This window comes from Equus asinus, chromosome 2 (assembly GCF_041296235.1).
Source record: "Equus asinus isolate D_3611 breed Donkey chromosome 2, EquAss-T2T_v2, whole genome shotgun sequence".
NCBI classification, from domain to species: Eukaryota; Metazoa; Chordata; class Mammalia; order Perissodactyla; family Equidae; genus Equus; species Equus asinus.
The window spans coordinates 145049880-145063009 of record NC_091791.1 but is presented as its reverse complement, the minus strand read 5'-3'; the positions used below and the strand labels follow the sequence as shown (position 1 = coordinate 145063009).

General features: G+C 37.3%; 1 protein-coding gene across 14 annotated transcripts in view; it reads right to left on the bottom strand.

Moving 5' to 3' along the window:
• ATOSA (atos homolog A) overlaps positions 1 to 13130 on the bottom strand; it is a 108862-nt gene that overhangs the window by 64342 nt on the left and 31390 nt on the right. For 4 of the 14 annotated variants that reach the window (XR_011499364.1, XR_011499365.1, XM_070501367.1 and 1 more), the window contains exon 1: positions 1568 to 1755. The exons of 8 other annotated variants lie outside the window; for them this stretch is intronic. Coding sequence is in view for 2 of the 6 variants with exons in the window: in XM_070501367.1 (XP_070357468.1) it covers positions 1568 to 1604 (37 nt within the window). In the remaining 4 variants the exon portion in view is untranslated. Of the gene's footprint in view, positions 1 to 1567; positions 1756 to 13130 lie in introns of those variants that run through there. 2 more of the 14 variants (XM_070501422.1, XM_070501425.1) reach the window with 1 other exon arrangement.

The following is a 13130-nucleotide window of genomic DNA, read 5'->3' as shown; positions in this document are numbered from 1 at the left end:
TGCTATAATTTTTATAACTCCTATCAAGTTCAAGATTTGGGCTACACTTAAATTGGAAAAACTAAGAAATGCCAGTCTTTTAAAGTTCACCAACGTCTAGGTTCATGTGAAACACTTTTTTAATGTTTAAGGACAATTCATTCTGTAAATTTGCATCTACTGTTCGAAGTCTTTAACTTAATACAAACATTATACATGTATTGTTAAGAAAGATCAGTAATGGGCACAAAAGCATGAAACATATTTCGCGTTCTTTTCAAAGAAAAGAAATCTCCCTTCTCACCTATCAAATAATGCTAACATTGATTCCTTAGCCTTCCTAATTGCAGGTACTTCTTGAAAAGAACAAGAACATCAAAAACAATCTTATTCCAAAATATATCATTTGTAGAGATAAGAAATAAAGCTCGAATATTAATTTTGAATTTATATTACACTAATTTTATTCATCAGACATAAATCACTGAATGAATTAAATGGAGCCACTTACACAATCAGGTGAAACTGAATAAGCAAAAGAAAATTGTTCATAAATGGGCAATATGCTAATTAGTCTTCTGTTCTGCTTTAATCAATTTAAAAGAATCATTAGCTAAATCAACCATGTAAACTCTATAATTTCACAGTGTTTGAGATACGTAAAAAACTTCTGTTTATCTAAGATATTTTAAGTTTCCTATAATCAGTTGGATAAACCGGTTTTTCCAGATCCCACAAAAACAAACTGTAACCCATTTTCTGTTCAATTATTGCAAACATTGAATTAGTGAGGTTTAACTTAATAAGATTTTACTATATTTGCAGTATTAACTAAGTTGGATATGGAATTATTACCTAAGAGGCTGACTTTAATTTTAAAATGCTATCTTAACCATTTGTGGTATGTTATCTTCAAAATCCTTTATATTTCAATTTTCTATATGGATATTTAATAGAACACAACACTGACTTTGCAGTTGGATTATATGACTATCCTTTATCCAAACTGTACAGAACTAGTCATCGGGTCAAATAATGAAGAGATTGTATAATATGAGGTAGCATCTTCAGAAATCCTTTATAGAGGACAGCACATCAATTCCTTAAACTATGTCAAAATTCTCACTAAGCTGAATTCTGACAATCTGTCAAATTTAGAAACAATGAATTTCAGTTAAAAATACTTATTTTAAATACATTCCCCTTAAGAGCTTTTATTTAAAAAAAAAAAAAAACCTCCTGCCCACAAATACAGTTAATGCTTCTCACTAACCCCCATCCCCTTCCCAGTATTCTCATTTTTATCATATTTTCCCCCCATTGAAGTGAGCACATTGTATTTTGGTTTCTTTTCTTCCTATTCATTGTTCAGACCAGCATTTTAATAATCTTTTAAGCAATGCTGTTCAAAGAAAACAGCCTCTAGAAAGCTAAAGAAAATCCCCTAAGTTCAATGTTTTTCAAAGTGAGATCATTCTTCTAGACCTATTTGTTAAAAATCCATGCAGAGCAAACACCACAACTGGTAAACAGCTACGGAAAATTGGAAGCTTCCAAATAAAGCCGTTAAAAGCACTTCATTACACACCTTCTCTGAGAAGCCCTTTGTTTCCACTGAAAACCATACTGGAATCCTTGTGTAAAAGAAGTTGCCTTCTGGCTGTCAATAGCTATATAGCCAGTAAGTGAGGGATCCAGATGCCTGCAGTGGTTAAAACAAACGTTCAGCGGTGGGAGCTGATTCCTCTTCCCTCTGTGTGAGGCTTTCACAAAGGCAGCAGAGTAAGAGCGCACATAGCAACAGCACTCACAGCTGATTGGACGGAGGGTGAGCCCGGCCGCCCCTGCTCGCTAGGTCCACTACAGCTTCCTGTCTACTTGGCAGCACTATCATGTTGTCTTTGCTCCTCTTACCAAGTCAGCTGTGTTTAGTCCACTTGAAAGGAAAGACCAGTCGAACGATAATGACAAAGTATTCTAGCGTGAGCTCCTAAAATGTTGTCTGTGGGGCTTTTACAGAAAGAGAGAAATTCCTAAGGCAGACATTTATTTCAGTCAGCGTTTCACAGAAAACTGAGGACAAAGAGCGGTGGTGGAGGGAATCAATTTATTACTTCGCGTTTCAAGTAAATCAGGTTCTACCAAGTGAAACACTCTGAAAACAAAGAAATACAAAAATTTACAACAATTCGAACAAAGAAAGCATCAACCTCCATCTACCTCGAACTACAAAGAACTTCACAACAAACTTCACAAATTCCTAGAAAAGCACAACCAGTTCGATAGTTAAAATGGGATCGGGCCTAAAACAGTGCGCCCTCAAATTTAAGCAGCGTCTTTTAAGAGGGCAAGAAAAACAGGTTAACGGATTGATCAGAAAAAGATTTAAATGGGAAAAATCAGTTACTTAGTAAACTCTAACAACAAGAAAAGATTTAACTAGGTATTTGCATTAAAATGTCTCTTCTTACATGAAACAACAAAGACATTAAGCCTGAATTCATTTATTTTCTTTCTCATAAAATTATCTGGAGATACGAAGGCAAAGGAGGTGTTTTTTTCAGGTTTCGAAAACTGGGCTTCAATGTACCAGTCTCCACCATCTCCACCAGCTTTAAGAACCATGACGAAAATCCCTCCCCAACTTACAAAGACGTTTGGGGGAGTCAATGCAGGTAGTAGGAACAGATATGAAGAATCAGATATGACAGAAAAATTCCTCATTTAGGCAATACTTCCCTCAAACATCCTATAAACTAGGATAGCATTTTGCCAACTTTTAAAGCCATGGAAACTTTTTATTTGCATTCTTCCAATAAAATGTAGGATTAGCGGTGGCTTTGGGATTTCGATACAGGAGAGGTTTGTGGGAGTAGGCAGAGGCTACAGCAGAAGCATGCTGTTTATTAGTCTGATCTTTATCTGGAGTGTCTTGAGGGTAGGGAGAAAAGGCTGATGGAAATGTTGGTACTATTAAAGCAGAGGTCACAAACAACACTGCAGTTTCACAGCAGCTCCAGAATCCACAAGAGCCCTACTGCTGAAAAAGAGCTTCTAGGATCCCTGGAGTCCTACAGTATACGAGTAGGAGTACACAATGCACAACCTGTAGGAGTTCAATCTCACTATTACCTGAGTGTAAAGAAACAACCTGATCACTGGCTCCACAATCAGCCAGAGGGAGAGCTGCCAAGCCCTCTGGGAAATATTAAGAGGGAAGGTGAGTTTGGGAGCACAGTCAGTGCTCAGAGAAGGAATGGCATTGGAGAGGGAACAAGGATTTTGGAGTCAGGCTGACCAACCTGGGTTCAAAATATGAGTCGGCCAGTGACGAACACTAAGACCCTATACAAAATCACTCTGCTCTGTAAAACGAAGTTAACCCACAGGGCTATCGTGAAGGCACAGGGTGCTCTCTGCCAGCCAGACTGGGCTTTTGGCTGCTAACGACCCTTAAGTTCTTCAAGATTTGGGGTCTTTGCACAAGGCTTTCAGTTGCTAAGTCTCAGCTTAAATTTCTCTTCCCCAGGACAGCTTTCCCTGATCCAAGCCTGCTCTTAGAGTCCCTGTACTTTTTTCTTAGTACTTAGTTCACAGACTATTAAATAATTATTTGTAAAATGACTGGTTTAATGATATTCTCCTCACCACACTGTAAGTACTTTAAAGGAAGGGACTGTTTCTGTCTACATTATTGCTCACCTAGCATCATGTCTGGTTTATACCCCACACATTATTTGATTTGATTTCATAACCATGGGAGGTAAATAGAACAAGTAGCATTATCTACATTGTTCAAATAAGAAAATCAACTCCAAAAGTTTATTTACTCAAGTCATACAATGAGAAGTCAAAGGAAATACATTTTTAAAAACTTTTAAATAATTTTATAATTCAAAAATAATCTCTTTCCTATATCTTTCAAAAAAGGACTGATATATAATCCCTAGATTGTTTCAGAATATTTCCTTTCAGTTATAATTCTTAAACTTTTTAATTTTTTTTTTGAGGAAGATTAGCCCTGAGCTAACTGCTGCCAATCCTCTTCTTTTTGCTTAGGAAGACTGGCCCTGAACTAACATCCATGCCCGTCTTCCTTTACTTTATACGTGGGATGCTTACCACAGCATGGCATGCCAAGCCATGCCATGTCCACACCTGGGATCCAAACTGGTGAACCCCAGGCCGCCGAAGTGGAACGTGTGCACTTAACCCCTGCACCACCGGGCTGGCCCCAAATTCTTGAACTTTTTAATTAAAGGCTAATGACAGCCTATATCTATAATCTAAAACTATTGATTAACATCATATACAAAGAGAAGTTATGGAAAAAAATACTAAATTTAGTCAGAAACATGTAGTTACAAATTAATAAAACACTCCAACAAACATGCCACCTTAAAAAGTAAAGTCCAACTAACAGATTTATTTAGTGAAATGCTTTTTCTGTACTGCCAGTTTTCCAATAAATTTCAAAAGGGCACTTTATATAATTTTGAAGAATGCTTGCTTTTCCCTGGTTTGGTCATGTTGGTACACAAAGCTACAAATGGGTGTGCTATAATATAACGGCATATTATCTACTTTGTAAGATCTTAAACGTCTACAAGTTAAGAATCTGAATAATAGGAAATTCTATAAGTGCTAGTCCTAGGTTCTTAATTCTCAACCCCCAGCCATGAACAATCCCCTTTTTTTCCGTACTCTACCTAGCATGGTCATAATCGTACTCTCCAAATGGACCTGTTCAAGAAATATAAATTACTTATATTATCCTAATGTAAGGAAATAAATAAGAAAGCAGATATTCCATAAGAGGTTTTTAAAAACTACATATTCCAAATATAAAATGGAAAAATTTCAAGTGTCAACTGTTTCAGCTCATCTATGCCCTGTTTTAGCAGGAATAGTGGGGAACCATTTACTGAGAGCAAGATACTTTAGAGACGATCATGCTACCTTGGACACTTTCTAAACAAAAAGAAATATTACTAGTAGAAAAACAAGAACTCGTCAAAGGTAATGATGAAATAGCTACTATATATGTAGGCCCATGGGCCTGACACGGTGCTTAATCTCTTTACATGACATCTCCTCTGACTCTGAGGTAGTTACTATCCCCACGGATGAGGAAACTGGCTTGTTACCAGCCCAAGTAATCAGAACTGAGTGGGGCAAAGCCAGGATTCAAATTTAGGTCTTCCTCAATCTACCATGCATACTCTTAACTACCACTATCCTTCCCTTAACAATTTCTTTCTTATATACATTTCCATAAGGCAAATAGGGCATTAAACAAAAATAAAGTTTAAATACAGAAATCTCAAGTTAACATTTTTCCCTCTATTACTCATTCGATAACCACCACTACAGCCCCCTTACACCTCAAAACTGTCATTGATACACTACTTATAACACAGGAAAACAGGATTTTACTGCTAAAGAGGGAGCCAGGCTGTAGCTGTAGTGTGATCACTACATGAGGGCACAATGGAAGAGTCAATCTTCACTACTTCATGATCACAGATCACACACATAATCCCGAGAAAGTAAAGGAAGTAGAAAAGAACAGTGAACCAGGAACCATGGTTCTGGGTTCTACTCTGAACTCTACCTCTAATCAGCTTTGTGATCTTAGGCACTTCTCTGAAACTGCTCATTTCTAACTCAGGAATCATTCTTTTTTTTTTTTTTTTCTTTTTGCCTGCAATGTTGGTGTATTGTAAGGAACAAATAGGATAGGATAAAATTGTTTTGAAAACAGCAACATGCTGCACAAATAGGATATCACCATTCCTGGTGGTCTTCTAGCGGGTAGCAGGGTCAACATGTTTGCACAAAATCCAACCTCATTACTGGAAAGATCCCTTAAAGCAGCAGGACATGATGGAAAAGAGACAGGTAGAGGTTCAAGTTCTTTCCACTTAACGAGCTGTGCTATCAAATTATTTAACGTCTGAGTCTGTTTCTTCATCTGTAGAGTGGGAATAACAATTGCTCTAAGAGTTATAAATCACCTAGCCCAGTACTTGGCTCTCAAGGAATTTGTTTCCTCTTTTCCTTTACAAACTTTGGGTCTACAGGATGTTAATAAAGCATGTGCACGCGCCCACACACACACACCCAACAATAAAAGGCAATACATTGGGAGTATCCCATATCAATAACAATGGGGATGAAATTTAAATCTTGACTACTAAAGATTTTTATGACTGATATTTTTAAAGTTTCTTAAATAATGTCACATTTAATAACACATTTTACAGCTCAATAACTTATTTGTAAGAAAGACTAAACAACAACTAAAATTTAACATTGTTAAGAATTTTGGAAAACAGGGAAATTTATGGCTTTTCTCATTAAATCAGAGCTTTTATTCAAAAACAAAATATTATGATGTTAGGTCAGCACTGGGACAAATTAGGCCATAGTAAATTACATTAATTTCCACTTGCACGGAGATTCCTAGCAATCATTATTGCTGAAATGATTACCCAGTGATTTGTATTCATTATAACATGGTACAAATCAGCCAAGCAGCCAAACAGCAATCCAAAACCCATGTGTTTTCAAGAGCTAAAACACTTCTTAAAACTAAAATATTAAAAAGTACCTAAGAGACCTAATGGAGGTTGTCATCTTTCCAAAGATTTTTAGGTTATGATGACCTAGATTGGTTCCAGGAGCACAGCCTTGTTTACCAAATCTCAGATCTTAGAGAGAAGAAAATGTTCTAGCCTGTTTTTTGGCATCATTCATACTACATTGTTTAAAATGAGCTAGAACAGGGGTTATTTATAATCTAAGCTACCGAACAAACACGTTATCTAATAATATCTTGTACTCGCACTACTCAGATTTAATAAGTATCAAGATCAGGCATAAGAAAAAAAGAATTCATTTTTAATATCCTACAATATGTAGTCTTTATAAATTAATAGCACCATCATTACATAAAACGTGCCAAGATGCCCATGGATTCCCCTTCACCTATACCCATACTTCTTTAAAGACATGTTCTGGGATGTTGATCTGTTAATTTCCTTTACATTATAAAGAATGCTATGTTCAATTCAGTCTTAAAATTCTAGAACCAACCATGAATTTTTTATTCTGATAAAATGATGTTTTACTCAATGTATTTCCATGGAGATAATGTATTTACATTTACTTGTCCCTTTGACAGTCGCAACTTTTGTGAAATGAGTACTTTGTACATGAAGAAACTGAATCATAGAGATTAAGGCAGCTGGTGGGTTACCTAGTTGAATCACGTAAGCCAGGCTTAATTCCAAGTCCTGTTTTCTTCCCCTTACAACAACCTATCACTGGTAGATATCATGACCTCTACTAATTATGCCAATAGTCATACAAATGACAGATTCTGTATTTTAAATTTTGGAGAATGTTAGCAGAAATCTGGTAAAGAGAAACAACTGTACAGAATTAAGTAAACCTCATGCAGCTTTCAGAAAGACTCACTCACTATGTCCTCAAAGCTTTAATACTCTGCTTGCATTTTAAAAACGTTTGCTAATTTCACACTGTTTCATATAGTCGTTTCCAAACGATATGACTAACCTCTTCTGGATACCTATATCACTTCAAACTCTAGTGTATCTAAAGCTGAATTAATTTTCCTCTGAATAAGATTTACCATTATTATCACTGGCATCCTCCCAATTCCCTACGCTAACAAACTTTGGAGAGAATAAAAATAGGTATTGATTATGTGTTTATTAAATGCCTTGCACAACCCCTTTACTCAGATTATGTCACTATAACAAACCTATAAAATGAATGCCACGATTATTATTGCAATTTTAACCAATGAGGAAACTGAAGCTCAGAGAAATTAGGTAATTTGAGCAAGTTTATGTAGAGCAGGTGACAAAACCAGAATTTGAACCCAGGTCCTTCTAGTTCTTTGAAATGCTAAAACAATCTATAGGACTAAATGTGCTGCAAAATTAATTTAAGGGGTTGGAACTATCATTTTCTTTTTAAATAAAATAGGAAAAACACTATCAGCTGCCCTTGCGTGAGCAAGATTGAGTAATGACTTTTGCTTGGGGGGGGAATGTTATGGGGTAGCAATATCAATTGTGTAATTGTGGGCCATCAAAAAAATGTTAACGCCACTGGTCCATGTGATACTGTCTCTCAATTACCACCACCCCCCTGCACTGTCCCCAGTAGGTATTTGGTTCTACCATATCACATTCAACCAAGAGGTACTTTGGAAGCACGTATAAAGGGCTGATACCACATTTTATTTTACTAAATAGAGTTTGAGAAAGAAGTAGTGGCTAGAGACTTACAGCCAAAATTCACATATCTCACAGACTGCCACAACTCAGTTCTACAAACCCTTCTTTACTAGAGATGACACTACATCACTAGGGACAGAGATATTTAGTGACCCCTAAGGATTCAGAATATAAAAATACTGGAACTACTGAACATACCTTTCTGCATAGAGAGAGCCAGGAGTTTTCTTTTTCCTCACACAAACGCTACAGTCATCCTATTAGAGATCAAAGCTCTCCATTTCCAACACAATTTCAGTTTATACAATTACAATCATGCGCCACCTAACGACGTTTCAGTCAACGACGGACCACATATATGAAAGTCGTCCCTTATATAAGATTAGTACCACAAGGCCTAGGTGTGTGGTAGGCTATACCATCCAGGTTTGTGTAAGTACACTCTTTGATGTTCACACAAGGACAAAATTGCCTAACAACACATTTCTCAGAAGTATCCCATCATTATGCAACACATGACTGTTTTTCACCCAGCAAACCAGTGCAAAGTACTTATTATTTGAATACCTCAAGAGTTTCTAACCTTTTAAGACCAGGAAGGTTTTAGCTGCACGGCCTAGAAGGGGAAATCAGTAAGGCCTCATAAACTGAGCACCTCAACTGGAACCTGCACTTACTAAGAATAAATTTCCATTCCTCATTCTCAAAAACAAAACAGGACATCTAACACACACACACCTCCTAGGTTCAAACCAAAAATATCTGAGACCACTACAAATAGATAAGGATAGTGGAATGCGGGGGCTCTCCAGGTCTGTGCAGCCCACCTGATACTCCTTCCTCTGGGCCAGGCGCCCTACTCCCCACCCACGCCTCTTCCAAAACACAAAGTAACCTCCAGTCCTGACCTGTCTGCTGACTCAGGACTACAGGTCAGGAAAGACTACTTTGACTACAAGTTCCCGAGGCCAGAGGCCGTGTTAGTTTTCGCTCATCACGGCACTTCCAGCACACGTGCACCAGGCACATAGCAAGTGCTCCATATATTTGTTTCAAAGAGAGGGAAAGAGATCCAAATGTCTAAAATTTTACTCCATTTAACAGTAAATTCTAAAAATGATGTCATTTTACCAATACACTATGCAATCACTAATTTCATATTTATCGCAGAAGGCACTGTTTATAAGAATTCAAATGACTTTGAATAAAAAGAACATTTTGTCAAAATATGTGTGTTTTGGTAGAAACATTTTAGAGATCAAGCATTTCTGAAACAAAGTCCAAGTGTTTTGTACAAAATCAAGGCAAGCATTCCATGCTGTCAATTCCTTGATTTAGTACAAGAGCCCACATAAATTATAAAATATTAGATGCAATTTCCTACAGAACACAGCTGGGGCAAATTGTCTATCTCAAGCCATATTCACGCTATTTAAATACAGAAGGAAATACAAGTTAATAGAAGACATGATTTGAGTACACTAGCAGGACAGCAAAATGGCTAATAATTAGGGTGACCATAAAATTCCTTGCCCAAACAGTGATACACTTAGAGTGAAAGGAGACAATTATGAAATAGGATTGGACACAGGAACAACAGGTATCATAAACCAGGACCATCCCACGCATCATTCAATCCATCCCATCCCCCAAGAAAAGCTAAACTTCACGGTCCAGTCAAATGAAGAGACAAAATGGTTAACTCAAACTAATTTTTAAAATGTGGGAAGATGGTCACGGATGTTAGCTCAGGACCAGTCTTCCTCAGCAAAAAGAGGAGGATTGGCAGCAGTTAGCTCAGGGCTAATCTTCCTCAAAAAAAAAAAAGTAAACTGTGATTTTTTTTTTCATTCCATGAAATTCATTGATATGGGTCAAAACATAAAATTTACAATATTTTGTGATATTTGAAATACTTTACAACGGTGTGTCAGGTTTTTCAAATGTTCTTTCTTAAAAAAAAAAAAAAAATTCAGGGCTGGCCCCGTGGCCGAGTGGTTAAGTTCACGCTCCGCTGCAGGCGGCCCAGTGTTTCGTTGGTTCGAATCCTGGGCACGGACATGGCACTGCTCATCAAACCACGCTGAGGTGGCGTCCCACATGCCACAACTAGAAGGACCCACAACGAAGAATATCCAACTATGTACTGGGGGGCTTTGGGGAGAAAAAGGAAAAAAATGCAATCTTTAAAAAAAAAAATTTAACCATATGTGACTCACTGCATGCTAGCTTCCTCTTGTCTGAAGGAAGAGGTAAGAAAGAGCATGTCCTCACCCACAAGGCACTGGCAATGATTAAGCACACAATAGTCACTTAAATGTTTTTCCAAGTGTCAAATAAATGCCAACTCTACCAAAGACCATGACAAGTGCGAGGGATACAGCAGGGAAGAAGTCAGATGTTGTCCCTGTCCTTGGAGAACAAATATTCTAGTGAAGGAGACAGTCTGAAACGAGTGAATGAAGGAAGTACAAGTTGTGGTTCGTGTCCTGGTCTTCTTTCAGTTCCCAGAGCACCCCAGGCTCTTTCTAAATCAGGACCTTTGCACGTACTACTCCTTTGGCCTGGAATGTTCCTCCCTTCACTCCTTCCACAGTTGGCTCCTTGTCCTCATCTCACTTTCTCAGAGAGGCCTTACTGATCATCCTAACCAAGGAAGGCTTCTCCCGGTCCTCAGTCACTCTCTGAGCCTTTGTATGTTTCCTTCATACACTCAGAATGCGTACTCATCTCCCTTGTTGAACAACGTTAACATATTATCAATAGAGAACATTTGTTGAATATTTCTTCAGAATCAGATACTATTCCAAGCACTTTACACGGATCACCTCATTTATTCACTGTGACAACCCTTTAAGAAGGTACTATAACTAGCACTGCTCTTCACATGACAAAACTGAAGACATTTCCTCTCTATTTCTAAATAAACTTACACTATTTTTTGATTTTTAAAATTTTAGACATTATCTCTAACTTCTTTATGTTCCTCTCTCTTTTTAGCACCCTAGTTTCAAGGATGAAACATGTCTTTCACTTTGAGTCTATTTATTACCATTTGACTTTCTTCCAAAATTATGTATATATTATTTGGAGAACAATGTTAAAACATAATTACCCAGCCCCTTTGTTTCCTTCAAGTTCCTTGAGGAAGTCTGGATGATCACTATGTCATTTCTGGCTCCAGAACCTAGAGGCAATTGTGCTCTTGCTAGACGTAGTGTAGTACAGAAAATACTCAACTGGCTAAGGGGAAATTTGAGTTTTACTTTTGTAGTTGGACAGGTTAACTTCTTTTTCTCGGGGCCTTGAAATGAAATGAAAAAAATGAACGTGACTAACACTCTCTAAGGACCTTTCCAACTCTGATTTCTAGCAATAGCATGATTTTGAGAGTAATTTCAGAATAACGAAAGCATTTTCATGTCCTGAGCTCTTCATAATGGAATTTAATCCACTATGTAACCACTATGCACCTGTACCGCTATGTAACCTGAGGATTTCTTTTTTTCATTGTTGGCCATTCCGAGTCCCCTGGCAGACAGGTGAACTCTGCAACACAAGCTACAAGAAAAAGTACAGGCCAGGGTTGTTATACGCTGGACTATAGAAATATGCCTCCAGGACCAGCATTCAATCAACACACTAATTACCAAGATTTGAATATACTTCCTCAAAGGCACAGTATGCTTCCTTATCTCAATTTCTAAATCACAAGTATACCAACTTAAGAAGAACACGCATGCCCAGAGAAACAATTTTTACTCTCACGCTCATAGTCTCCTTACTCTTACAGCCAACGTGAAGTTGGGAGGTGCAAGGGTCTCTAATCTCACAGAGTTTAAGTTTTTGCCAGCAATTGTCTGGAATGAGAGAAGGAATCTCCAATTTCACCCTGTTTTTCTCCTCTCTATTTGTTTTAACACACAGCTACTTTAAAATAAATAGTGCAGTTGACTACTCAGATGAGAGTATCAAAAACAATAGCTATGATGTTGTCAGTATTATGTGCCATGTTAATATTCCCAAGAATTTTCATAAAAGGGAACACTAATCCCTCATATAACACAAATGTGGTGGCAAAGAGAAAATAAATGGAGAAGAAAAAAGATGAGCCAACAGTAGAGATGAGTGTCAGGTAATTTTTATAATACCAGGTCATAATGTAATTTTGAGAGCTAAAAAACTGATTTTAGGGTTGTCAGATATTCAATAATATCTCTGTGCTGGTTTGTAATGAAATTAAATAGAAATATACTGCCAAATTGTCCTTCCAACAAGTTCTCTTTAATCATACCAAACTACTTAATAGTGCCCCATTATCAAATGAATGAATCCCAAACACCTTAGCTTAACATTCAAAACTCTAATCTCCCCCATTCCCAGGTAACCCCTCCAATTCCTAGTCTACCTGCTATCCCTTGACCATCTTAACTGCTCAGAACGTCCTCTCCTCCCGTCCTCCCATCTCAATCTCTGTAAATTTCCATCTATCCAAATCATACCTGTCTTTTAAGGCTCAGTGCAGCCACTGTCTCTGCCAAAAGACAGCCTCTGCCCTGAAATTAATCATCCCAGCTGAAATTAATTATTCCCTATGAACTCTGATAGCAGACATTATTTCTACCATTCATTCAGTTATCAAATGTCTTAGGTTTCTTTGTGTAGTTATTTCATTTGATCCCCCAATAACCTTGAGAAGTGGGCATAAATATCCCCATTTGACACTGGAGAATTAATTCTTAGGGTTACAAAAGGAGAAAAATTACAGAAAAAGAATGCATAAAATTTTCCAGTAATAAGTTTTATGCTACATCACAAAAATACTAAAATGCATACAGCATTCATTCAACAATAAATATTTATTGAGCAGCTACTAAATGC